At 34.7% G+C, this 27,702-nt stretch overlaps 1 protein-coding gene across 1 annotated transcript; it reads left to right on the top strand.

Annotated features, from left to right (window-relative positions):
- The first annotated feature begins 88 nt into the window (after positions 1-88).
- LOC149903081 (uncharacterized) lies at positions 89-27,702 on the top strand. The gene is made up of 5 exons (XM_090109697.1): positions 89-238; positions 4,990-5,119; positions 7,679-7,824; positions 22,503-22,644; positions 27,489-27,702. Exons 1-5 carry the CDS (start codon positions 202-204, stop codon positions 27,700-27,702), a joined length of 669 nt encoding a protein of 222 aa, XP_089965823.1. The 5' UTR covers positions 89-201.

The following is a 27,702-nucleotide window of genomic DNA, read 5'->3' as shown; positions in this document are numbered from 1 at the left end:
TAATCAAAGTTGGCAAACGTTAAAGCTCTACGGTGTACCTGAGAGCTTTCAGATTTCAGTTGAAGCCGATTTGCCGTCGCGAGCGGACGTATGTTCTCTACCACTAACTTTGATACGATCGTAACATCTACGTAAATATATCTAAAAGTTAATACAATGTGCTAATTCAAACATTTAGCTAGCAGTGTGGAATTATACAAAATGTTTTACGTATTAGTGACTGTTCTTTTTATAGCAAGTAAGTTTTTTATCGACATGATTTGCATGCATTGCGAAGAAGATTTTTACTACAATGCGTATCATGCAAATGAGGCAATTCAAAGACAAATGTTACTTTAATGTGCCTGTTTAACTTGCTGATAAATTTTTGTATCGTGTTTTATGAATACATTTATGAGTTAAAAATACCTCGTATTGTATTTTTAAAACTGCGATTTAATAGTCTTTCTGGGAATAGGTAGCAATTGATGGACAAGCGTTTGAACAATTCATTTTCCCGCAATTCTGTATTGTTGAATTTTAGATGAAATTTTTTCATGCATAGTTACTATAGCGTACAATCGACCAATACGAATTTGCTGATGCTTTGTTACCAAATAATGAATATTAAACATTCGTGATGTGTTGTTGTCAACGCTCGTTAGGAATACAATAATAAATTTCAGGTTCAATGCTATTTGAATTTTTATAACCATTTAGCATTTAACTATTATCTACACGTAGAAGAAAATAGATTTTCTTTTATTACAACTCCAGTTTAAAACTTCAAAGTTTTACTGTAACAATTTTAATAAATCTTATCGTATATATTTTAACCGTTACTATTAACACAATAATGCAAGTGTGCAGTCATTTCGTCACAAATTAAATATATAAAGCCACTCACCGTTTATTAAATCAATCCTTACTTTAAATATGTACAAAAACAACGTCGTATTATGATGATGTTATGATAAGATGATATTAACAACTATGGAGTTTCTTGCCGGTTCTTCTCCATGGATACTGCTTTCTGAATCGGTGGTAAATGTTAAAAATATGTAATGACGATTCAAAAGTGCTTCTAGAAGAACCCTAATTGAATAAATAAATGTTTGAGTTTGAATATTAAAGATATAAAACCACGAAAAACAAAGAAATTGGGCTATCGTGTATTCGTCTTCGTTAACAATTCCAATCTACTCTTGAAACTCCAGATGAATAAGCTTTACTTCTATTGTTGATCCGGAGAGCATACAATTTTTGACCGCTTTTATACACAAAGTAATCAAAATGTTACGGTACAAATATTTTAATGAAATGAATAGGTAAAACAAAAATAATGAGTAAGAGTCGTGGCTGCTTGATGATTTTTAATTTTACTAACGACTCGGGTAATTACAGCGTAGCCAATGTATGTTTTCTTTATGACAATCTGTGCTGAAATAATTGTATCATTTACATATGCAATTGCCAATTTAGATGATTACCATAACATTATATTATTACCTTCACGAAATATCTGCTTTATGAATACATCAAATTATCAGAACATAATGAAAACTTAATGAAAATCGCTTCACCATCTATTCTGTCGGGCGATGAAAATTTTAAACGCAGATTAGGCGCTCAATTTATACACATTTTATACCTATATTTATTTGTTAGAAATATCAATATTTGTTTACATTAAAGCATTATGTAGGTACTACAATACAGACAAAATATATTTTGTTTTTAATGCTTACATCTTTCACAAAGGAAACATTAGTTTAGGTGCTCTTCAAAGAAAAAAGCCCTACAATAAATATAGTACAAAGCAAATACACTTAAGTACATACTAAATAAATATATGTTTATGACGATGATATCACGTATTTGCAATCTATTACAACCTTGGAATAGGAGAGTTCTCTCCAAATATATATACTAGGTACTCGCTTATCCCGGTTTTACCCGGAATGATATAATAAACCTCTGTTTCTCGGTAAGGATATAGCTTCGTAATTATAAAAGATAAACAATTTAGTTTAGAAGCTTCAGAGACTTTTTCTCTATATAATTTAATAGTATTAGTATTGTTAGATATAAGTATTTATAACCATAACTTTTCTGATGCTTTAAATAACACTACGACCGTTTTAATGCTAATATTTCCAAGAACTAGGAAGATACCGTCAGCGTCCCGTCTCCACATAAAAAGTATATATATTAATTCATAAAGAGTACTGCGAATAATAAATAGTCAGCAAAATCAATTTATTGCTCTGGCAAGGCGTTAAAATGTAAGATTCCGAGCTCAGCATTCAATTCTTTGTGAGATACGAGTTTTCGCACGATTTACTTGTCTACATTGAAAATGTTATGTTGAGAAAGTTTAAATTTCAATATTTTATACGTGAAGTTATATTTTTAGTTCGTTGTACCTATTTGTGAACATTTTAATAGATATGTTATTTGTCAAGTAAATAAATATTTGAGTGCGTTTTAATTAACACATTATAACATAGATAGGATTTCTTGTAATATTGTTTTTGAGTTATTATTTTCTCGTAATATTACCTACGTCTTAGTCTGTACGTAATTAATTATGATATTTTATGAAAATATATTTAGAAAAAGGAAAAGGGATATCAAATACTTTTATGTACATTTATTTAAAACTGTCATATTATAAATATCAACACAGTTGATAATAGAAGGAGGAAAACATGTGTGGTTCCCAATGTACTTGTTAAAACCGCATATGCTCGAAGACAACAGGCTAAACAATCTTCTTGCCTATACAACTTAATAAATAAAGCCTTAAATATATACCCTAAAACAGCGAAGGAGTGTAAATTGCAACTAATTAAATGGTTAAAATATAAAAATTACGAGGAAATAGAAGACTTATTAAAATAAAATAAAATAAAATAAAATAAATTAAAATAAAGCAACATATTATATTATAATATACACACTACACACACACTCTCTCACAAACACACACGCACATTCACACACACACACACACACACACACACACACACACACACACAAAATATACACTACATATTTCTCTTTATATAAGAAAATGTTTTTCGTGTAACACTTAAGCATAATGTACTGTCGGAAGAGCGAGATGTCCTAACACAAGCATTTAATTGCTTAAAAGGATGTCTCAATGACTGTTAAATTGTAATACTATTTGTTACAGAATAAATATTTTTGATTTTGATTTTTTGATTTTTGATTTTGAACACGCTGTTAAAAAATGTTAGCAGCCTCTATTAATTGGTAAAATAAAAAAGTCAAAATTTTTTGAGATAAATCGTAAATAACAAACTTTTTCCTCGGTTAATTATTAAAAATTTCAATCTAAGTTCTAGAGAATAAGAAACCGAGAAATCTTGTACTTTCAAGTATTTTATCCATACGGGCTTTAATGTTCTGATAAAAATTGTAGCACACGTTCTTACAATATTATCTCTAAAGTAACCACGGAACTTATATTGAGTTTGCTATCAGCCAGTTAAATCGTGCTAACCTTTTGGAGCGAATTTTCTATCTAAATAAAATCAATGACTGTTTCAATGGAAAAATCATATCCTGTTTTCTCTGATGAGAGTTATGTGATTTTATTCATCGTTAATTATTTTATTATAATGTTTCCTTGTTAACCTTAGTCAGTTTGTTAAATTTATTTTTTATGTGTAATACTTGAACAAAATCTACAAGACTAATAGGTTTTAGAAGAGCTTGTGAAATACTTTGTTCAAAATCAGTTCATAAAAATATTATTAAATAACTATAATGGTCAATAAATATTTATAATTTGATTTCATCGTATTTATTACCATAAGCAGTACCTACTCTCATTATTACTATGTAAAAATTGTGTATTGTAATCAAATAATGAATAATTTTACATCTCAATAAGCAATACAATTCAGGGGACAAGTGCCAGCAATAAATATTATTTCACATGCATTATTCACATGAATATATTATATTAAGATAAATGATAAAACAATTCAAATTAAAAATATACACTTTCATTTAATTTTTATTCGTACTGATATAATCGCGTGATATAAGTCCAATAAATTAATTCTTAATTTTTCATCAATTTCAAACAGTTTGGACATTATGATAATGCATGCCTTGGGGTCTAAAGGTTTCGCGAATCTCAACGCACATAATCATATTGTATTACTTTTATTCGCAGTTTCATAGGTTCATTATATTCAATAATTTTACACCAAAACAAAATTATTCAAAACTTATTAACTAATCCACGTTTAAAATGGACCGTTCAAAAATGAATTGTTGTTGTTATATTTGCTAAAATTAAGATGTTAATGAATTTAATCATATTATGCCTATGCATTGCATTGCATATGTATATCATTTATATTATGTATTAAGTAGTATGATAAAACCTGATTCATAAAGGGGTAGGAATTTCACCTACATTCCGACAGGTATTTTCTACGTAACAGCGGCCAAGATTATTAACCATCTGGGAGAAGCCGGAATTTCTGACTGCAATATTACGTATAGAAAAATTAATTTACAGTATACTTGAATATGAATAAGTCGTGTTTATATCTTTTTATGAAACTTTAATAGAGGTGTTTAATACGAGATACGAGATCCAATTAAAAGTATTCGCATAGTTAATCTTAAATCTATTCCCTATAGAAAACACGAGGGCAGCGGATACGAGAAGAGTCGATTAAGTTTAAAAATAACTTGAACTTTTTGCTCAACTTTAACGCTACTATTCAAAAATTCCGTACAATCTATAAACTACATAGTTTATTCATTTGAAAACTTACCACACCAGTAAAATTTAAGATCTTTTATTCTCTCGATTACTTAGGATTTAACTAAATGTTGTACAAAGAAACACATTATGCTTGCAGATACTATATACACATATTATCATGAAAAAAATACCTTTTTAAATATAAACTAAAGTAAATTAATATTCTACACTATAAGTATAAATAAATAATTTATCAGGCGGTGGAGGAGCTCAAATAAATGAAGACAGTTGCGATGCGAGCGAACAGCTGAAGATATGCGTAGAAACTACACCAAAGACACCCGTGGGGCTGCCTAGGACAAGGAAAGAGTTGGATGCGCACTGCTTGTAAGTAGATTATTTTTGACATGACAACTTCTTATAATTCGATAGAGCCGGCTGCACGCACGAAAAAACATGACTCATGCGGCGTTACCTCGCTCTGAGGCGTTCCATGTAAGGCTTGAAGTGCAAGCCAGAGCGCGGAACGAGCGACAAAGAAGCACAATCGGATGTTGTCACGTTCAACTAACGCAGTAAACCGATTGTTAGATAGTAAGATAGCCCATTTATCGAGGAAGGCTATAGGCTATAATATATCATCTCGCTAAGACTGCGGGTAAAACCGCGGAGCACAGCTAGTTAAAGATAACAAGACAAACATGTTATTTGACTCTTTGTGTACAGAATATGTAGCCTTCTACTGGTAGAACTATGTTTCAAATCGGTTGAGTAGTTTTTGTGTTAAATCGAAGTAAATTAACGATGTAAGCTTTCAGTCTTTATTGTATTCTGTCTTTAAACAACTCTTTTTTCGAGATAGCTACAATTCTTTCAACGTTTAATATCGCACAAACATAATGCAAAATATATATTTATGAAAGAATTATGCTCGCAAAGCTTGTTAAATGTTTATTATTCTTATATTTGATTTTATACAATCTAAATACAAAATTAGTTTGATTACATTCACATGTTACAAAAGTCGATCCAAATGAAGTCCGTTGTTTTGTATACCTGTTTAATTGGCGGAATAAATGTAGGTATATTTGTATTTTTTTTACGAGTTTGATTTGTGTTAGCTGTGAATGTATAAATCTGTTTTTACAGCTGTTCCCCGAATTTCATTAACATTCTTAACAGGTTTATTTAGTAGAAATGATTTTTTGCATTGCTTTGAATTTTCGGAAAAGATATTATATTTGATAGGTTAATTGTTTATATTGTCGAGAATTCAATCAAGAGCTTTTTCGTGTTGTGATTGATTTATTTCAATATTTATGAGTGCCAAATGGAGATTTTCAAGTGGTTTATAATCGTTTCAATCATCCATTTTATCAAGTTAAATTTACTTGTAGTTTTAGCTGTTTTCTAGCGTCTTTTAAATGAGTTCAGCTTTTGAAAAATAACATTAGATGGTTATTGTATACAATATATTTGGATGTATCCAAAAGTCAATGTTGGATAATGTTTATAATATGAAATCTTCTATACAGATTCCGCCACTAAGCACTGAATATAAAATTGTGCTACAGATTTTTACTAGCGAGTACTCTAAAATTTCCTGGACATTATACTATAATCGCTAGAGTCGCTTTTATTTCGCTTTATATTCGCTCAGAGATTTGTACATTTCTTTTCTTAGAATTTCTAAGAATCTACAATGGTTTAGCTTAATGTAATAGGTGTCGTTAGCAAAAGCTAAACAATAATATAAAGACTAAGAATAATACCAAAGTATTCGTAATAATACTGATATAATAGTAATACGTATCTATACTTATAAATATAAAAATAAAAATAAATTATAAAGCTGAAGATTTTGTTTGTTTGCTTGAACGCGCTTATCTCGGGAACTACTGTTCCGATTTGAAAAATGTTTTCGGTGTTCGATAGGTTTATCGAGGATAGGCGTCGTAAAGTATTCGTAATAATACTGAGGAAGGCATCATCATCGCGCTAAGACCAACCGGAGCTGAGTACTGCGTGTAAAACCGCGAAGCACAGCTAGTCTTATATATAAAAATGAATCGCAAAATGTGTTGGTAAGCGCATAACTCGAGAACGGCTGAACCGATTTCGATAATTCTTTTTTTATTATATTCCTTGAAGTACGAGGATGGTTTTTACGTAGAGAAAACGTAAATAATAAATATGTACCACGGGCGAAGCCGGGGCGGACCGCTAGTATAAAAATAAATACAACAGTCCCTTTGCCGCTAGGTAGATTATGTGTATGACAACAATTTTGATCAAAATACATAAACAATAAAAGCCTACCCTCACAAGAGATAGATAAAAGGAAACCTCTTCACGTGTAGAAAAATGGATTTTTCTGAAACTACGCTTTGATGTTTATATTTTAGCTGTACCCGCGGTTTTTCCCGAATTGCTGCCTTCACACACTGAAATAATTTTTCAAATCGGTGCCTGTAGTTCCTAAGATAAAGGTGTTCAATCAGATAAACTAAACAAACAAACCAACAGACAGACTCGTATTTTTAATATTAGTACGGATTAGCATTTGCATTAGGTATATAGCCGGGTTGAGCAAAATTTAATCCAGAAAATTTATTCAATAATCACTTGCTTGAATATCGTACAGAATTCATAAAATGTTCATACACTTCTTATTACCTACTGAATTTTTTGTAATATCTTGGTAGTTCTTATATATAAGAATTTAATTATTTTATTAAGCCTACGCTAAAAACTTTTCGTCGTGGATTGTACTAATAATTTTAGGAATTTACTTTTATTTCGAGATTGAATTTTATCTAAGAAATGAATATAGGTCTTTAGGACTTATTTAAAATAATATTTTCTCATTAAAATAATTAGGTAGTTGAAGTAGATTTACATTTTTATGTAATATTTCTTAATTATTTATATTTTTCTTTCAAACAGGGCATATCACACTGGTATGGCATGTATGGACGCGTGGATAAAGCGGTGCCTGCCAACGGATGGACAGAAATTGGTGCAACAACAAATCGGTGGTGCGAGAGCGCTCATGCGATTCTTATGCACCAATGATTCTTCGTTGAGACGAGGTAATGATAGTTTAAAATAATAAATAATTATGGTACTTTTATTGCTTTTTATAAATTTACAATGTTTAAAAGTTAAAAGTCGTGACTTAATATGTAATTACAAAAATCTTAAATATAAAAATTTAATTTAAAAAAATAAAACCACAACTTTATTTTAAACAAAAAATTGAAATGAAAAATTTTCAAATGTTTTAAATCGCGCAAATATGTCTAATCGATAAATAGCTATGAAATGTTTTCTTAGCACTTTAAGGCACAACATACCTTCATATAATATTGACTACATGCTGTTTTAAACTAAAATTCCTTGTTACATTAAAAGCGGAAACACAGCCCGTCTCATGACATACGAGCATCTTAAAATACCTTAGACGCTACAAAATTTGAAAAATTGCAATGTTCTTCAGAAAATCGTTCGATAAACAAAAGGAGAATGTAGAGATATTGAATAGGTTTATGAACTTACTGAAATTAAGAGAATTACAATATAATTATACCTACAAACCACATTTATGAAATGACTCTACTATAGAGTTTCTTGCCGGTTCGTCTCCAATCTCCATAGATACTGCTTTCCGAATCGGTGGTAAATGTTAAAAATATGTAATGACGATTCAAAATGGCTTCTAGAAGAAGTCTAATTGAATAAATAATGTTTGAGTTTGAGTAGGTACATCGACTATAAAATATAAATAAAATCATTAATAACTAAAATATGAAGAACTTACGTAGGTGTAATAAAACCATAATTATTACACGGATAAATTAGAATTGACACAATTCAGTGACCTTTTCGGTATAATCAGTGAACCAAAGGCACATGGGCAAAGACGTTTTAAATTTAAATCTATTTTCACATGAATAAACCGGTTCGACGTTTGGCGTAAGCGAATTCTGATGTGAATGGCGATCAAGGGGTCGGGAATACTGGGAATCATTGATAATATACGTTTGTAGTACTAATAATAATTGATATATATATATATATATATATTATAATGACTGTACGTATAAACGTAATTTTTGGATTAACAAGTTCACATCACAGTACAGTTGGACAGCTTACAAGTGACGTCATAGTGCTGAATCTTAATATTTTATGCTCTTTATATCGTTCTAGATAGGTCACCTGGTAGTTCAAATGACCCATAAATTTTTCAACATGGGCCTGTAGTCTAATACTAAAAAGAATTTATCGTATCAATCTTTAAATTATCATAATGTAATATACAGATTGCATACAATAAATAATTTGCTATTTCACTTTGCTTAAAAAAAACGTTAATAGCTTTTCGCTTCCACACCAAAATTGCAACCGCAGTGCAAGCATTTTCTGTTATTTTCAAAGGTTCAAATAGCACCTTGCTTGCTAACGATGTATTTGAAACTGTAATTGCTAACCAGTTGTAAGAGTACACTGTACACCTAACCTAAATATCTTCTGTGAAAACTACAATGATAAGAAACTAATTATTTCGTTTCTAAACTGTATGTTTATAAGGGTTACCTATCTTAATCTCGAATTTTAATATTCCGAATATCATAATCCAGAAAACGTTTGGACATTTTTTCATAACCCCGAATTTTAAAATTTCGAAGTTTTGTTTGCCATATAATCGCAACTCCGAATTTCATTTGCCCATTTCTTTATTTGTACGACGTTTTACAATCCAGACGAATGAGTTCCAGACATACGAAATCTAAATGCACAAAATCCATATGACCGCAATCCATATGCACGAAAGCCAGATTTTTAAAACACAAATTTTTGAAATACAGTTGATTGATATCCAGACAAACAATGTCCAGATTTTTGAAATTCAAATAAACGATATCCAGCGAAACGAAATCCTTCCTGGGGGTCGCAGCACGAACCTAACCTAACCTACTGAATAGATTTTAACACTTTAACCTTTCTGTAATGGGCAAGTAAAACAATAGCGAGTCGGTTCTGGCACTCGCCGGCCGCTACCGCGGCACGCTCGCTTCGCTCGCTCGGCTCGTGCGTGAGGGGTCACAGTTCAAACCTAACCTAACCTACTGAGTCGAATTTGACACTTAAACCTTTCTGTAATGGGCAAGTAAAACAATAGCGAGTCGGTTCTGGCACTCGCCGGCCGCTGCCGCGGCACGCTCGCTTCGCTCGCTCGGCTCGTGCATCGGGGGTTACAGTTCAAACCTAACCTAACCTACTGAGTCGAATTTGACACTTAAACCTTTCTGTAATGGACAAGTAAAACAATAAATTTACTTACTGACATGTTTATTTTCAGTCGATAGTAAAGGTATAATCACGATTGTATGGAAATCAAATAAAAAGATTATGAAAATCTGGCAATAGTTTATCTGTTATACGATTATATGGGAACCAAATAAAAAGATTATGAAAATTTGGCAATAGTTTATTTGGAAAATGGTACGATGGGAAACAAAAAAAAGTATTCTGAGAATCTGGTATAATGAGATCTGTATTATGAAAATACGGGAAACAAAAAAATACTTTTTAAAAATCTGGTTTTGGTGCATCTGGAAATTGATTCATCTGGGAAATTAAAAAAGGAATTTTAAAAATTTGTCATTCATTACATCTGTCTTTTAAAAGTTCTAACAAACGTTTTCGGGGTTTTAATATTCGGGTAATAGAAATTCGAGTTTTTAATAGGTTACCGTTTATAAGTTAACGTTTTTATTAACTTAATATTTATTTATTGTGTAGTACTAGTTGTTCCCCGCGGTTTTACCCGCGTTGCTCCGCTTCTAACAGCATGATGATAATTAATTATATAGCCTTTAAGCCTTCCTCGATAAATGGACTATGTAACAGTGAAATAATTATTCTAATCGGACCCGTGTTTCCTAAGATAAGCGCGTTCAAACAAACAAACTCTTCAGCTTATGGGTATTCTATTAATAAGTATAATTTAAGACTAAAATGTATTTTAATGAAACAAAGAACTTCAACAACAAGATATTTGAATTGCAATATCTTCTAATTGATTACATCAACGCAATTTGCATTGTAAAAAATTAAGGCGTTTTTAATTGAAGCTCACAAATAAATTTATTCTTTCGTGAGGTTTCGTTTTTGTTTTACGCATATATAGAGCTTTTTAAATTAGAATCATTTGTTTCGTAGTCATCAGACTTAATGCTCAAAACTAGTTAAATATTAAAAAATTGATGGAAAATTAAATTATGGCCTCATATAATAAAATATACTAAACCTATCAAAGCAGCAGGCGAATATATTTTAAAAGTATATACAGGGTGTAATCGTTAAATGTGCACAGGCGATTATTCCATAACTATTGCAGATATCAAAAAACTTTATACTGATATCGAAAACTCACCCTTTACCTAATGAGTAAGGGCGCGGGCACACGATGCGTTGCGGCGCCGCACCGCAAAGATTTCACCGTGTCAGTGGGCACACGAGTGGTGCGGCGCCGTAACGTTGTTCTGTCGCAGCGGCGTCGTAGCAGCGTTGCGCAGCGTGTCCTTCCTTGTGATGCAAAACAACCTGAGCGGTGCCGCTCCGACGTCGCACCGCATTCACCCCTCCCCGCCTCGTCTTGATGGTTACAAGTCCGGTGCGGCGCCGGAGCGCATCGTGTGACATGCCACAGATATTTCTATGTAAGACGACGCAGCGACACCGCTCCGGCGCCGCACCGCCGCCGCAACGCATCGTGTGCCCCCGCTCTCAAATGACAACAATAACTTTTTAAAAATAAAATGGGAAATATCCGAAAAAGTTACATTAAACACTCCCTAAATATGACTATCCTAAACATGTAATATGAAAATTTTTGGTTCTTTTTTTTATTTGTTTAAATAAAAGCTTTCGATAGGTATCATTGCACGTAATAGGTATTTATAGGCCGCCAAAAATTAAAAGACAGGATAAAATTGTACATTTTCTTGAAGACTTACATACATTACTTGAATCTTTTCCGAGCAAAGAGAACGTAATAATCTGCGGGGATATAAATATTAATTTGTTAAACAAAGAAAATAATCATGTCATTGAATACGAGACCATAATGTCAGAGTTTGGTTTCACTAAGTGCATCGATAAAGTAACGCGTAAAGAAATTGTATCAGAAAAAATTGTCGAATCTTGCTTAGATCACATTTACACACGAGTACCTATTACGAGTACTATCAACTCTGCTGTTATTGAACATAAAATATCGGATCATTATTATGTAGCTGCATCGATACATCATACAATGGAACCGTGCCTCCGCCGCGCGATACGAGGCCTCCACCCTGTCGAGGCCCCTCGCACCTGTGCGCCGGCGCGTTCTTGACAACCGTCTAGTAAGGGATAAACTATTGTCTACTGATTTTAGTCACATAATGACTATTTCGTGTCCTTTAAAATTGTATAACGAGTTTTCTAAGTTATTTAATAATATATATAACGACTCTTATAAGACTAAAATAATAAGGCCTAGCAATAGAAATAATAAAACATGGATAAATTGTAATTTAAAGAAAATGCTACTAGAAAGAGATAGACTATTTAAAATATGGAGTAACGAACCAAAAAATATGTTAAAAAGACTTGAATACACTAAATACAGGAATAAATGTACAAAAACTATAAATAGATGTAGAAATGAATACGACAGACAGAGTATATTAGACTGTAATAGAAATATAAAAAAACTGTGGGAAAGAATAAATATGTTAATGGGGAAAGAAAGATCTAGTCTAGATAGTTTTATACTTAATAATATGAGTAAACAGGGTAGTACCAAAGAAATATGTAATAACTTTTCAAATACTTTTACAGACGAAATTTCCCAAATAAAACATTCATGTAATGATGTCTGGCTCGATAGGAAGGACTATGTAAAAAAGGCAGACGTTTGCATGAGATTGCAACCTGTTAGCGAAACACAAGTTAAAAAAGTTATAAGTAATATGAACATCAATAAGGCACCAGGTAGTGATTTAGTGCGCATGTCTGATCTTAAGATTGTAGTGAACCAAATAAGCCCAGTCATTGCGAGATTAATTAATATGTCAATAAAACAACATATATTCCCAAACAAGTTAAAAGAAGCAATAGTTAGACCAGTTTTCAAAAAAGGAACCCGTAATAATTACTCTAATTACAGACCCATTGCTATATTATCTAGTGTAGACAAAATTATAGAAAAATGTATTATTAATCAACTCAGTAATTATCTTCAAAAAAACAGTATATTAAATTCATGTCAACACGGATTTCAAAAAGGAAAAAGTACAAACACCTTATTATCTAACTTTACAAACGAAATAAATTCACACCTTCATAATAAAAACTTTGTTGTAACAGTGTTATTCGATTTTAAAAAGGCGTTTGACACTTTAGAAACGAATACCCTTTTAAACGCAATGGAGGAGTGCGGGGTCGTAGAGCCCCTTAACAATTGGTTCCGTGACTATCTTACATCACGATCTTTTAAAGTTCGAATAGAGGACACTTTCAGTGACGGGAAAGCGGTTCAGTGCGGAGTCCCTCAAGGTTCAGGCTGCGGGCCTGTGTGCTATCTTATGCACGTAAACAGTCTGTGTGGTGTATTGAAACATTGTTCAGCACACATGTTCGCAGACGACTTATGTGCTATGCGCGCGGGTACGGACCTCACGGAGACCTGCCGGCTCGTACAGACTGATATAGATGCAGTAGTCAAATGGTCACATGACAATGGAATAGTCTTAAACACTGATAAAACTAAGCTTCTAATCGTACATTCACCATACCTACCTCTCAGTCAAACACATTCCATGTTCACCCACACTTTTGAATGCATCCATAATCAATTTAAAAATTGTATTTGTAAACCGATTGAACGCGTGAAAACTGTCACATATCGGGGCATGAGGGTAGATGAACATTTTTCTTGGACTACACATATAGACTATATATATGATAAATTAAAAGTATTGTTAGGTAAATTCTATCATATAAGTTACAAAGTTCCTATAAAGACTTTAAAATGTCTGTACATGGCCCTTGTGGATTCAATACTTAGTTATTCTCTTGATTGTTATGGACTTACTACTAAAACTAACTTAAACAAATTAGAAAATATGCAAATTAGATTCTTAAAACTCTTGGTGAGTAAAAAAATAAAACATAAATATAAACATAACTATAGAATGCTATTTAAATTTTGTAATATTCTTCCAGTCAGCCTTAAGCACAAATATCTTCTTGCTGTAAACAACCATAGCTCTATTCCTTCTCTTAATCTGTTAAATACCAATCATACAACGAGGTCAGTGACCTCAGGAAAATATGAAGTACCTAGAGTCAACAATTATTTTGGAGATCGAACTCTAGATAAACGTTTACCATATTTTCTCAATAGCTTACCAGAGTACATACGAACAGAAGCAAACATTCACAAATTTAAAAGATTATTAAGGAAACACCTTCTTCAGTCAATAGAATGCTAAAACACAAGCTCATGAATAGATATACCTATTCACTTAATATTATATTTTATAACAGATAATAATATGATATAATATATTTAGTTATAGATAGATATATAGATATTTTATATAATATATTTAGTTATAGGCTTGATCCCACAGACAAACTGCATGTGCAGTTTTGTGGGACTTAGACTTAAGTTATTGTAATAATTTGTAAGAATAATTTCAATAAATAATAAATAAAAAATCAGTATAAAGATTTTGATATCTGCAATAGTTACGGAATAATTTCCTGTGCACACTTAACGATTACACCCTGTATAACAAAAATAAAACGTATCCGCACTGAAAGTAGTTTCCAATACCACACCCTGCGAACAAGGTGCAACATTTACCTATCTGTACTTCTATACTAATACTATTATAAAGCTTAAGAGTTTGTTTGAACACGCTTAGCTCAGGAACTACTAATCCGATTTGAAAAATTATTTCGGTGTTAGATAGCCCATATATCGAGGAAAGCTATAGGCTATTTATATATATCATTACGCTAAGACCATCAGGAACGGAGCACTGCGGGTAAAACCGCGGAGCACAACTAGTTGTACATGTAATGTACTATAATAAAATGTGGGTTTCAAAGAAAAGACCTTTATTGTATGTACATTGTTGTTTATTTGCTATAAATTACTCTATGTAGGTACAGTTTCACTGAATAAACAGTATAGTTACATACAAACATCTATTAGGACCGTTCGAAACATCCGTTTGATATGAGTTACTGTATTAAAAGTCTGTTTATTTAACTTATTTATTAAACAATATAATATTATACGAAGCACTTTATAGCTGTTCAAATAATCATATAAAACATTATATGAAAAAGATCTTTGTAGTTGGTCGCGCCAATATAAGAAATACGTAAATATATTCTCGATATGAAAGTGGACTGTATTTTGATCTACGTGGTGTTAGCAAAGAGGGATAGACAGGATACACACGGCACGTACCTCGTCGGAGGGAGTAGCGTCCAGAACACACGCGCCGCCACGCGGTCAGGGTCCTCCAGCTCGCGGCGGGCAAGAACGGCGTCCAGTCCCACACTCCACACAAACACACACGCGGCGGTGAGCGCGACCAAGGGCCGGGGCACGGGATACCCCGGTGATGTTACAAGGGCACAATGCCTGATGATCTAGAGAGCCTCGTGGAAGCTCTCCGGCGGTGGCCGAGTCCCGAACCTCGCGAAGGCACGGAGCGAACCCGACTGACCGCAGCGACACAAACGTCGCGTTCACGTCTTATTGGACGTGTCACGTGGTTAGTGACCACGCGATGATTGGTTGTGCTCGTATGTAGGGAAGGATGAAGGAACACACCACAAACAATAAACGTTTAATTTCTACATTTACTATTTTAATTATATTGGCGTTACCATATCCACCCGCCCTAAATGGGTCACCATTTAAAACCAATCATAAGATACAGCGAAAAACTATGACTCTAGGATCGCATAATGCGCGCGGGTTGATAAAAGTCCTAAGAGCCACGGCGGTAATATAAATGTTATAACAAGTTCTATGGCTCTAGGAGCGCAAAATGCGAGCGGGATAATAAAAAATCCTAAAAGTCACGGCGGAAATATAACTAACAAATTCTAAGACTCTAGGATCGCGTAAAGCGAGCGGGGTATAAAAAATTCCTAAAGTCACGGCGGTATTATAACTAAGAAATTATAAACGAAAGCGGTGCAAAACTTAAAATTAAACTTAACTAACTGCGGTAATATACTAATGCGATATAACTATTGTCTTGGAAGCGGACATAAACGAACGACCGGGCGAAGGTAAGTTCCCTTGGCGGTTCTAACTGTACAAACGCGCGCGACGTCGTCCTTTGAAGGATGTACTTTCTCTACGACGGCTAAAGGCCAGGTTAGGGGCGGTGCATTATCATTTATTACAACCACGACCGTTCCAGGAGTAATAGGTGTCGAAGGCGTATTCCATTTCTGCCTAACCTGCAAACCGTGTAAGTATTCCATTCTCCAACGTTTCCAAAACGACTGAACTAACTTGTCCAGTAGCGAATGCTTATCAAGCAAACTGACGCGGTCAGATTTGACTTGAGGCGCGGGTAATGCTAATAAAAGCGCGGTAATTAAAATAACACGAAACAAATGCGTTATAATATTCATATATTTAATATGGTAATAGTCAATGATCATAATTATGTGATCATTGCGCGGTGATATCACTGGATGCTTATGTGCACATTCCAGGGCGGAATCGCATAGACGTCCGATAAGGATAAGTCTGTTGCGAATAAAAGGCCTCAAGCGGTTGAGAGCCTGCGAATAAAATTTATAAAAGAGTATATTATAATACTCCTCTGCAAAATATTTATTTTGCAGGGCGGGAATAATTTTATTCTCAGCGAAATTAAGGTCCTCTACGGTCATCATAACACCGCGGCGGGGCAATAATATAAGGAACCTATAAATATAAAATACACGACGTGCCGAGACGCGAAGGGCGGTATCGTATAAAGCGCAATGCTTTATAGGCGGGCACACAGTGTGCGCTAATAATTTTCGTTCGGGAATGTCTGCAATAGACTCACCATTGAGACTCTTAATAGGCCATTCAGATGGGTCCGAACGAGCCCACTGGGGTCCGTGGAACCACCGAGGGTGCGAGATGAGATTTTGTGGCGTAATGCCACGCGAAAGAACGTCAGCGGGATTTTCAATACCAGAAACATGGTAGAAATTATCTGATGGGATGTTATACACGACTGTGGGAGCAATGAAGCCCATCATGTCCCACAGACGGGCGGTAATTGACAAGATGGAGTGCTTAGTGCACATCACATCGGCGGGAGCGGTAATTTTAAAATAAAAACAATCATGAACAGTAGACCAATGCAGACAAAATAATTTATGTTGCACGGTCTTATCAAACTCCACCGCGGAGGGTAAAAGTTTGTGCGAAGCGGGAAGATTATCTAACACATTTTTATTATTACTGTTCCACTTAACTAGATCCCACTGAGCTCCCTTAAACAAATCGATGAGCTGCTGCGACGCGGAAACTGCTTCACATTCCGTGGGAATAGAGAAGGCGATATCATCCATATACAACGACGAAGACGCAATGCCACTCGCGAGCGGATATTTCGCGCCGTCATCTTCTACGAGCTGTCTTACCGTGCGCAGTGCATGATAAGGACTAGACTTGATGCCGAAGCAAACTCGATTAAATTGATAAAGCAGCAGCGGATCCTGCGGGCTGAAACGATATAAAAAACATTGAAACCGACGATCAAACTCACGCACGAATATCTGCAGAAATTGTTGGCGGCAATCGGCGGTCATGGCAATCGCAAAAATTATTGTAAACAAATTGCCTTGTAAATTCGGCCCAACATGCAGAAGGTCATTCAACGAACGCTGGCTTCCAGAAGTTGGCATGCTAGCATCTAAAACCATGCGCAGCTTAGTCGACGATTTATCCTCGCGCAGAACAGCGTGATGCGGTATAATATAAATAGGTGTAGGGTCACGCGGATCATACGGAGGCGCGGGTGAAACATAATTTTTCGTTAGATAATCTTTTATGACGTCATCATATGCCAACCTTAATTTAGGTGAAGCTTGAAGCTTTCTTTCGAGGCATATGAAACGTTTTGCGGGCAATATTAAATGAGTCACCGAGAGTGTAGAAATCATCCTTAAATGGAAGCGAAACAATATATCTACCACTCACGGGGTCGCGGGTTGTAGTTAATTTATAATATTCTTCACATTCAACATCATCGGGATGTTGAACGGGCGGTGCGGTAGGAAGCTCCTCGAGCTCCCAGAAACGCCTGACTAATGAGTCAATAGCGGCGGTCTCTTGAACGTGACAACACGTCAAGGGCGGTTTATGTATGTTAGGTATGGTGGGTACTGAACCCATTATTACATAGCCTAACACCGTGCGCAATGCAGCGGGCGCCGACGAGTCACGAGATGCATGAACTACGTCGGGGAGAAGCAGATGAGGGAACAGAGAAGCACCGATTAATAAATCGATTTTATTTGGCGTACCAAAACTCTCATCTGCGAGCGGTAAATGCGAAATATGCGATAAGACAGAAGTGTCTATAACAGCGGTAGGTAGTAAATCCGTAACATGATCAACAACTAGCGGTGAAATATTAAAAGATATGTTGTTGTCAAGACGCGAATAAAATTTTATATTTACGGAATTACTATTTACAATTTTTTCTGAACCACCGAACCCCTTAATAATAGTACGTTCGGTTTTCTGCGGTTTAATACCTAAACGTTCACAACATTCATTCGTAATGAAGTGACTTTGCGAAGCGGAATCTAAAAGCGCGCGAATAACAAGCCGTTCGCCTTTACAATTATAAGCTACGACTTCAGCGGTTGATAATAAAATAGTATGTTGTTTATTCGCGGGCGCGTTGCATTGAAATGCGTTATCAGTATCAGCTGTATAGCTAGCGGTATATAGCGCAATTACGTCAGGGCGGCATTCGCCCGACGGCGGTGACGGCGCAGGCAACGGCGGTGTGCTGCGCGGCGGGGGGTGAGACGCAGGCGAGGGAATGGACGATTCGCGTTTCAAATGTAACATCGTATGATGTTTTAATTTACAAATGCGGCAATTAAAATTAGACGAACAACTAGAAACGCGATGTTTTATACTGAGACAATTTATACACGCGTTTCTATCCTTTACGTATTTCAAACGTTCCTGCGGACTCATTTTGTGAAAACTCGAACATTTATAAAATTTTGATGCGTAATATTTGTACAAAGACAACTATATGCGGAATCAGCGGTTGTTACGTAAGACTGATACTTAGGCGGAGCAGACGAGATATTATTTGAACTGCGGTTATAATTATTATACTTTCGAGGCGGTTTATTTATTCCCGAATTTGTGGAAGGATGAATGCGTTCTAATACCTTCGCACGAGTTTGAATAAATTGAACTAAATTATCAAAAGTAGGCATTTCACTACCAAACTTAGTCTCGAAAGCGCGAACAGTATCTGAGTCTAACTTCTTCAACGCGATATGAACAATCATTAAATCTGTAATATTATCTAACTTTATATTTTGTAAGGCGCGCACTGCGCTAATAAAGTTATCAGTAAATAAATCAAAGTTTGTTGCGGACGCACTCGCCCGACGCGGACGGAGATTTGATTTAAATACGCGGAAACTAACATACGTTTATCATCATATTTATTTTTTAAAGTTTGTAATATTAAATTATAATTTTCAGCGGAGGGGGTTATACCAGCTATAACAGTTGTGGCCTTCCCCGTTAATTTACCTAGTAAATAATATAAACGCTCGGCATCTGTAAGGCCGGGATTGTTATGAACAACTGATTCAAAATTCGAAAGAAACAGCGGAAATGAGCGAATATCACCCGAAAATGGTACTAATTCGATAGGCGGTAATTTAGGCCTATTTTTATGCAAATTATTAATATCTCCGTGTGACGGACTTGGTTGCGAATATTGCGATTTAATTCTTTTAACCCTGCTATATAAAGACTCGAATGCAACGAGGCTTTTATAATCAGGTTTCGCGGTAGGTGTTAATAATAATAAGCGAGTATTGTATTCGTCTAAACACTGTTTATAATCATCGCGTAATGATTCTACCTGCGCGGACTCGTCAAGGAAACTTTCCATAAGCGCAGCGTTGTTTTGAATGTTCAAAGACAAATCATAAATTCTTTGCACCATTTCGAATATAATTTCGCGTTTAGCTAATAACATGGATAACTGCGAATCATTTATATCTTCCGAATCATTAACATCCGAAGCGTCACTATCAGGTAACTTAGTCATTTTCTTAGGCGGCATTTTTAATAACAAAAGTATATATTCAAACAGAGAATGTTACAATACAAGTTACAATAACAAGTAATACGACTAAATAAAGTTTAGTTTAGCAATTTCACAATGAATGTACTATTAAATCGCTTATTAGGGCCTACAATGAGTATCCTAATAAGGGCGGGTTTAAAATATATTTTATATGAATAGTAGAAGACGCATTGTCGTTCTATTCTATGCGGTCAGCGGTATATTAAATAGTATTTCGCATTGAAGATACTACTAATCGCTTATTAGGTCCTACACAATGAGTATCCTAATAAGGGCGGTGGAATCATCAGGTATTATCCGGCTCGAAGTGACCACTCAATGGTCGCGCCAATATAAAAATATACGTAAATATATTCTTCGATATGAAAGTGGACTGTATTCAGATCTACGTGGTGTTAGCAAAGAGGGATAGACAGGATACACACGGCACGTACCTCGTCGGAGGGAGTAGCGTCCAGAACACACGCGCCGCCACGCGGTCAGGGTCCTCCAGCTCGCGGCGGGCAAGAACGGCGTCCAGTCCCACACTCCACACAAACACACACGCGGCGGTGAGCGCGACCAAGGGCCGGGGCACGGGATGCCCCGGTGGTGTTACAAGGGCACAATGCCTGATGATCTAGAGAGCCTCGTGGAAGCTCTCCGGCGGTGGCCGAGTCCCGAACCTCGCGAAGGAACGGAGCGAACCCGACTGACCGCAGCGACACAAACGTCGCGTTCACGTCTTATTGGACGTGTCACGTGGTTAGTGACCACGCGATGATTGGTTGTGCTCGTATGTAGGGAAGGATGAAGGAACACACCACAAACAATAAACGTTTAATTTCTACATTTACTATTTTAATTATATTGGCGTTACCAGTAGTTGTTCAAATAATAATTTGATCGATCAGTTACGACGTACTTTTAAATAAAAATGTCGTTTTAACCATTGTAATAAAGTTATATGTAACAAAAAAAATACAAGTTCAGCATTGTCATTAGTAAGTACCTAATCAAAATCACTATCTTCTATTAGTAATTGTCATCGAACACTTATATTATGCTAGTTAGGGCCGATTTTCAATGCTTGGATAAAACTTATTCGTCGAATAATGTATTAAACTACCATTTTAAAAACGTATTCTAATTGCCCGTATTTGACAGTTTACGTGACATTTTAATATTATCGTGTAATACTTTATTGGACGGATAAGTTTTATCCAAGCATTGAAAAATCGGCCCTAAGTTAAATTCGTGTTACGATGGGCCTAAGATATCACATTGTTACTAATAATTTTAACCGTCTGTATTGAACCAAACAATATAAATTCATGAATCTAGAACAGCCGTGCCCTGAATTTGATTCCCTGTGGAGACGAATTGTTGATCAGTGAAACATGTGAAATGCATTTACCCAAAATCGCACAAGGAATTTTAATCAATTTCTATAATTAACACAACACATAGACTATTAATTATTTTTATTTTATGTATTTAAGTCTTACAATAAAATGATCGTTATTCATAGAGTTCATGGCATCAGTCTAAAAGTCTTTTCCTACAAGAATTTTGGGAGAGCCACCAGCATAGTTACCCCTCACCTTTCTCGTACATTCTTTTGTTTCCGTCGTCAATCCTGTCTTTGTCCCTTTCCTATTTAATACTAGCAACATATTGGCAGTTGCTTAACCTCTGTAAATGTGCTGTGGTGATTGCTTCATATATATGTATATGCATAAGCCAGCTCATTTGAACCTATCCTTAGAATAAAGCCCAGAAACCATACGCGGAAGCAGTAATGAAGCAATTCAAACTAAGCCATATTGGCTGCTGTGTGGAAACAGGAGTGCCTGTTTGTATTACTTTTTTATGTGTACAAAACTAATACAACATGTTGGCAAAGCTCATGCGTACCTATATCTGTTTTTATCTGCACATGTTGCATTTTAGACAAAGCATTACAAAGGTTTCCATTACCACCTCGAGATCTATATTTTTCTATACTTTAAAATTACTGTATATTGATAAAGCTTTTGAAACCTATAAAAACTTAATATCAAACTCAAACCATCGATCTAATATCGATCGATAAGGATAAGCATAAAAAAATTGGTTGTCTGTAAAGTCGGTTTACTGACGATAGTTGAACGTGACAACGTCCGATTGTGCTTCTTTGTCGCTCGTTCCGCGCTCTCCCTTGCACTTCAAACCTAACGGAACGCCTCAGAGCGAGGTAACGCCGCATGAGTCATGTTTTTTCGTACGTGCAGCCGGCTTTATCGAATTATAAGACGTTGTCACGTCAAAAAATCATACCTTAAAATAATTTTTCGCAGATTTTCTCAAGGAACTTACATGCTGGGCACTAGTGTCACCCGACTGGTCGCGTTGTGTGAACGAGCTACAACTAGCTGTACGGGACATATCCGAACGAGCACATCATATCGCTTACTTCAATAAGAACTCCGAGTTGTGCTGGTAAATACGTATATATTGTTATTATATTTATAGTTATATTTCAGGTGTGAAGGTTTGTATAAATATAGAACAGTGTTGGTAAGTAGCATTGTTAAAATATTTTCAGCTGTAGGTACGTAAAAAGACGTACATAATTCACAACAACATAGACACAGACATGGCAAAATTATTATTAAGCAATAATTCTGGACCTCAACTTTTGCGAAGAAAACTTACGGCCGAAAAGGTCGATGTATGTCATGTATGTAACAAAGTAATAGAATGTATTAAAGGGGTTTTGACCCTAATCATGGTCAAAGCTCGAAACATCAGGTTATTCTAATAGAAATCTCACGGATTAGGAAATTTGATTTTCTCGTTTTTGGGTATTCTGGTACGCTGTATTATTGTACAATATACATATTTTTATGTCAAAACAAGCAAAGGGTTACCACAGGTGGTAAATCGTTTGGTATATAATTTGCACTCGGTAATTTGGCTTCAGTAAAAACTCCTAGCTGTTGGTAATTTAAAAAATTCCAATGAGCATGAAATAGAAATTTGACGATTTCTTGAAGCGAGCTCACTAAAACATATTTTCTTTAACAAGAACTTTAAGTGAAAGGTCAAAGTTAACAGTTGCATAAAAAATTATTGTAAAAAGCTAATTTGCAAGTAGATTGAGTGCATATTAGAAAGGAGTTACAAAGCAAAGCTTTATAGGTCAGGGAAGTTTAAAATAGAAAGTTATAAATGTTACTATAATTTTATTTTGTATATTTTCATAATATTTTTTTAATCGAACGAATCGAATTTATGGGGATATTTGCTAAACAAGAAAGGACATTTATTTGACTCCACAAGACAGAAATAACTCCTACATCGCTATACCTAAATCTACTACATGTTCATCATCAGTCATTTTTGTGTTTCAATTGCCCATTCAAAGGAATCCTTTGAGCGTTTTAGTCATAACCTACCATGCTGTCAAAAATGATTGAGTATGATATTATATTATAACTGTGATATAACAGTTACATCATAGCACCTTTTTTTATTTTCCTGGGCAAAGGCCGGGTAGTGATCACTTACCATCAAGAGACCCGACAAGCATGTAGAATAAGTTTTAACCAATTTGTTAGATACTTGTGGATAGAGTACCTATCTAAATAATATTGAACGTTGAAAGCGTCAACTTAACTTTATAAGAGCAAAAGTTATGCACAAACTTTTGTATAATAGATTTTCAATAATGGAATTATTCTTTCCATACCTAGAGCAAAGTTTAGATCAAAACAATATCTTCCGATATTCTACGCAAAAGAATAAAGAAACATTTAATAATTTACTAAGAAGAAATTTGGAAAATATTTAAGTACAGAAAACAGAAACTTCATAAAACGATTTTGCTTTGATCTTGTCCTTGTCTTTTGCCTGCTACACGATCCCTACTTCTTCAATTATTTGCAAATAAACATTTCCGGAATGTGAAGATTAAAATTATAAATTGCCAAGTCTCCTATTTCATTGTATATAATATTGTTTATTTGATACTAGTGTAGTAGGTAGTAGTAGGTAGGTACACTGTAGTAGGTACTACTACTACTATTACTACTTACAAAATATTTTAATTTAACACAAGTAATGTTATTTTGATAGAGATAAAAAGTTTTTGGAATCTAGCTTTTAACTTTCAACAATCCAGTAAAAGCTATTACATACTAAACTTTAAACATAATATTATTCTTATGTTCATAATATCATTTGATCTAAAGTTATGTTGAAAAGAAAGATAATATTTAGACAATATTAAGTTTTATTCAAAGATAATAAAATGTTTAACAACACTTTATTATTTACCTAATACAATAAACCTCGTGATTGCCTGACAAACCTTATGATAACCCGTCCACTCTGACGTCAAAACATATAAAATGAGCCAATCTGTTACAATATGGTTACAATCGCTTAGTTAAACCAATATAATATTTAATAATAAATGTATTTGGTCTCATATTTATAACCACTTAGTTCTAAACCATATCACATGAATTGTATTGTTGAGTTTAAATTACTCAGTTACGAAATGTCACCCGTAATCAGTGGCGTGCATTCCATAAAGACATAAAGACACTGCCTACCCTACCATTTACCAAACTCTGATCAATATTTAATATCATAAATGAAATTCACAGCGTCATTAAATTTTATTAATTGCGCAATGTAGTTATGAAATAAAAATATATTTCTCGGCTCAAGTCACTATTCATGCGCTGCACTAGCGCCGCCACAGGACCCAGTACGTCACGGGACGGCAAAGACACAAACTATCCGTGTCTAAGTTTTTATATGTGTGCTCTGCGTGTCTACGCATATTTTATATGTGTGCGTGCCTATAAACACGGCACACTGATGTAATAAAACCACGCACACAAACACACAAGGTAGGCAGTGTCTTTTTACGAAGATATACGAATTAGGTACGAACCGAATTCGGAACTACATCGAAAGTCGAAACTGAAGTTGAATATGCGACCAATTTAAGAAGTGTGATAATGTATACAATTTTGTAGCGGTAAAGACCATCTGCAAATAGTATCATTATTCGTTTGTTTTGTTTTGGAAATAACAAACGTTTACTTTGAGGTTAAATTTGTTTTTTGAGAAAATTAATAATGTTTACTACGACAATTTGCAAGTGAAGTGTTTTGAGAGTAACTAAATAGATTATGTATATCATCAGTGTATTTTGTAAGAATAAGGCATACCTAATTTAACGAAAAATTCTTATTTTTGTTTTATGAATAAACTTTTAACAAACAGAGAGTGATAGGAAAAAGGCCGATCTATAAATGGATCTATACCGGAATTTGTAATACACAAAGGTAAAGTTAATCATTAATTACATAATAATATAGAATACTAGGTAGGATATCATACCTACTTTGACAATTATTTTATAGATAATATGACCTATGTTCGTGATATGTTTTCCATTATTTTGCGGAAATACTATGTATCTCCAATCAAATATCAGTACTGCAATATGAAATATTAGTTTTTATGACTTATTATCATTGCAATATTTCTGCCTACCCTGTCCAAAAACTCTGTGCACGCCCCTGCCCGTAATAAGGCGTTTGGCATCTGCCCCGCTGCATCACACAGCGTAGCTAGAGTAGCTTCTATAGACTAGACACTAGAGCGTCAGTTTGTAGAGAAAACATGCACAGTACAACCACATGAGTAGACAAAATGTACAGAGATTTTAAGAATGTGCTGCGTGGTGCGGTGTAGTATGCCATGATGCCAACCCACTAAAATCAATAAAAATAACAATCAATTAATGAACAACATTATATTTAATTATACTTCTCTAATAACATGATATTGTTGTTCATGTTTCGAAGAATCATACACGAGTTTTATATACTTATTTTTAGATTTACTGTAGCGATGTAATTTCCGAGAGCTTCTAATTGAACATGTTGGACTAAAAATATAGAAAAAGTTTTTATTTTACGATTATAGTCGTATAAGGATAATCTTTACACGTAATTATTAAACTATTGATTAGATAAATTTCATTGAATTATAAGAACCAGCCTAAAATTTTTCGGAATCTATACTATAATATTATGAAGCTGAAGAATTTGTTTGTTTGAACGCGCTAATCTCGGGAACTACTTGGTCGATTTGAAACATTCTTTCGGTGTTAGATAGCCCATTAACCCAGGAAGGCTAGGCTATATATCATCACGCTAAGACCAACAGGAACGGAGCAATGCGGGTTTTCACTCGGGGAACTAGCTAACTAGCTGTTATTTATAAATATTAAGTTTTCGGAATTACACCATACGCACTTAGGCTAAAGCATCTTGTACGTATACACAATCTACATCATTGTAGATTGAAAACGTTTCTTAGAAACAATTCTTAGTTGTTCTGAGTACCTACGCGTAAAACACATCTGCTTCATACATTATACCCCGAATTCGAAATTATGCCTTTATTTTTAGTTGTTACTAGAGGTCCGCCCCGGCTTCGCCCGTGGTACATATTTCGCAATAAAAGGTAGCCTATGTCCTTTCTCGGGTATCAAAATATCTCCATACCAAAAAATTGGTTCAGTAGTTAAGGCGTGATTGAGTAACAGACAGACAGACAGAGTTACTTTCGCATTTATAATATTAGTATGGATAACAACAAAAATAATGACCACCACAACTGGTATATTGAAACTATGCAATTTATCTAAACTTTGTCATATATAGCCAGTATGGTAGGTTATACTAAATCTTCATTCCAGACCTTTGACTCTACAAAAGCATAATGTGATTAGATAGATATAGTTGTTGCCTATTGTTTGCCTTGTATAAACAAGGCAAACTAGCTAATGCTCGTTAAATAATTCAATGGTATATTTAAACCTTTTGAGTTTTGACGTAGGTATATTTACAGAATTTATTATTTCAACTAATAGATAAGTTATAAACACTGTAAGAAGTTGTGAAACCGGCCCTAAATCTTTTGGACTATATAATATATTATATACTGCATGTAAGCAATAAGCTACAAAATACGACTGACCGATTGGCTTGGTTGGTAGTGGCCCTGCCTTCCAAGCCAGAGGTCGTGGGTTCGATTCCCACCCGGGGCAAATATTTGTGTGATGAACATAAATGTTTGCTCTGTGTCTGGGTGTTAATTATCTATATAAGTATTTATTTAAAATTATATATGTATGTTTGTCAGCCGTCTGGTTTCCATAACACAAGCGAATAGCTTAGTATGGGATCAGATCGTGCCGTGTGTGAAAATTGTCCCGAAATATTTATTTATTTAATAACGATATCTCTACACAGTGCTCGCGACGACTTCATATCATGCGTATCCCACGCGGGTCGCTCCTGCTCCTCGTCCGCGGGCAGTCTGCTCCGGCGCATGGCCTGGGTACTTGCACAGGACGTAGCCGCTTGCGCACAGACCCCACGTGCGCATTGTGCAGCACAGGGCCTATACTCACCCATACTAACGATACTATCTAGCGTGTTGATACCACCTGCGATAAGGTTTTAG

This window comes from Colias eurytheme, chromosome 14, assembly GCF_061535395.1.
Source record: "Colias eurytheme isolate Ceu_HAF_F1 chromosome 14, ilColEury1 Martin Lab GWU primary, whole genome shotgun sequence".
Classification (NCBI taxonomy): domain Eukaryota; kingdom Metazoa; phylum Arthropoda; class Insecta; order Lepidoptera; family Pieridae; genus Colias; species Colias eurytheme.
This window is presented reverse-complemented; position numbering and strand designations above follow the sequence as displayed.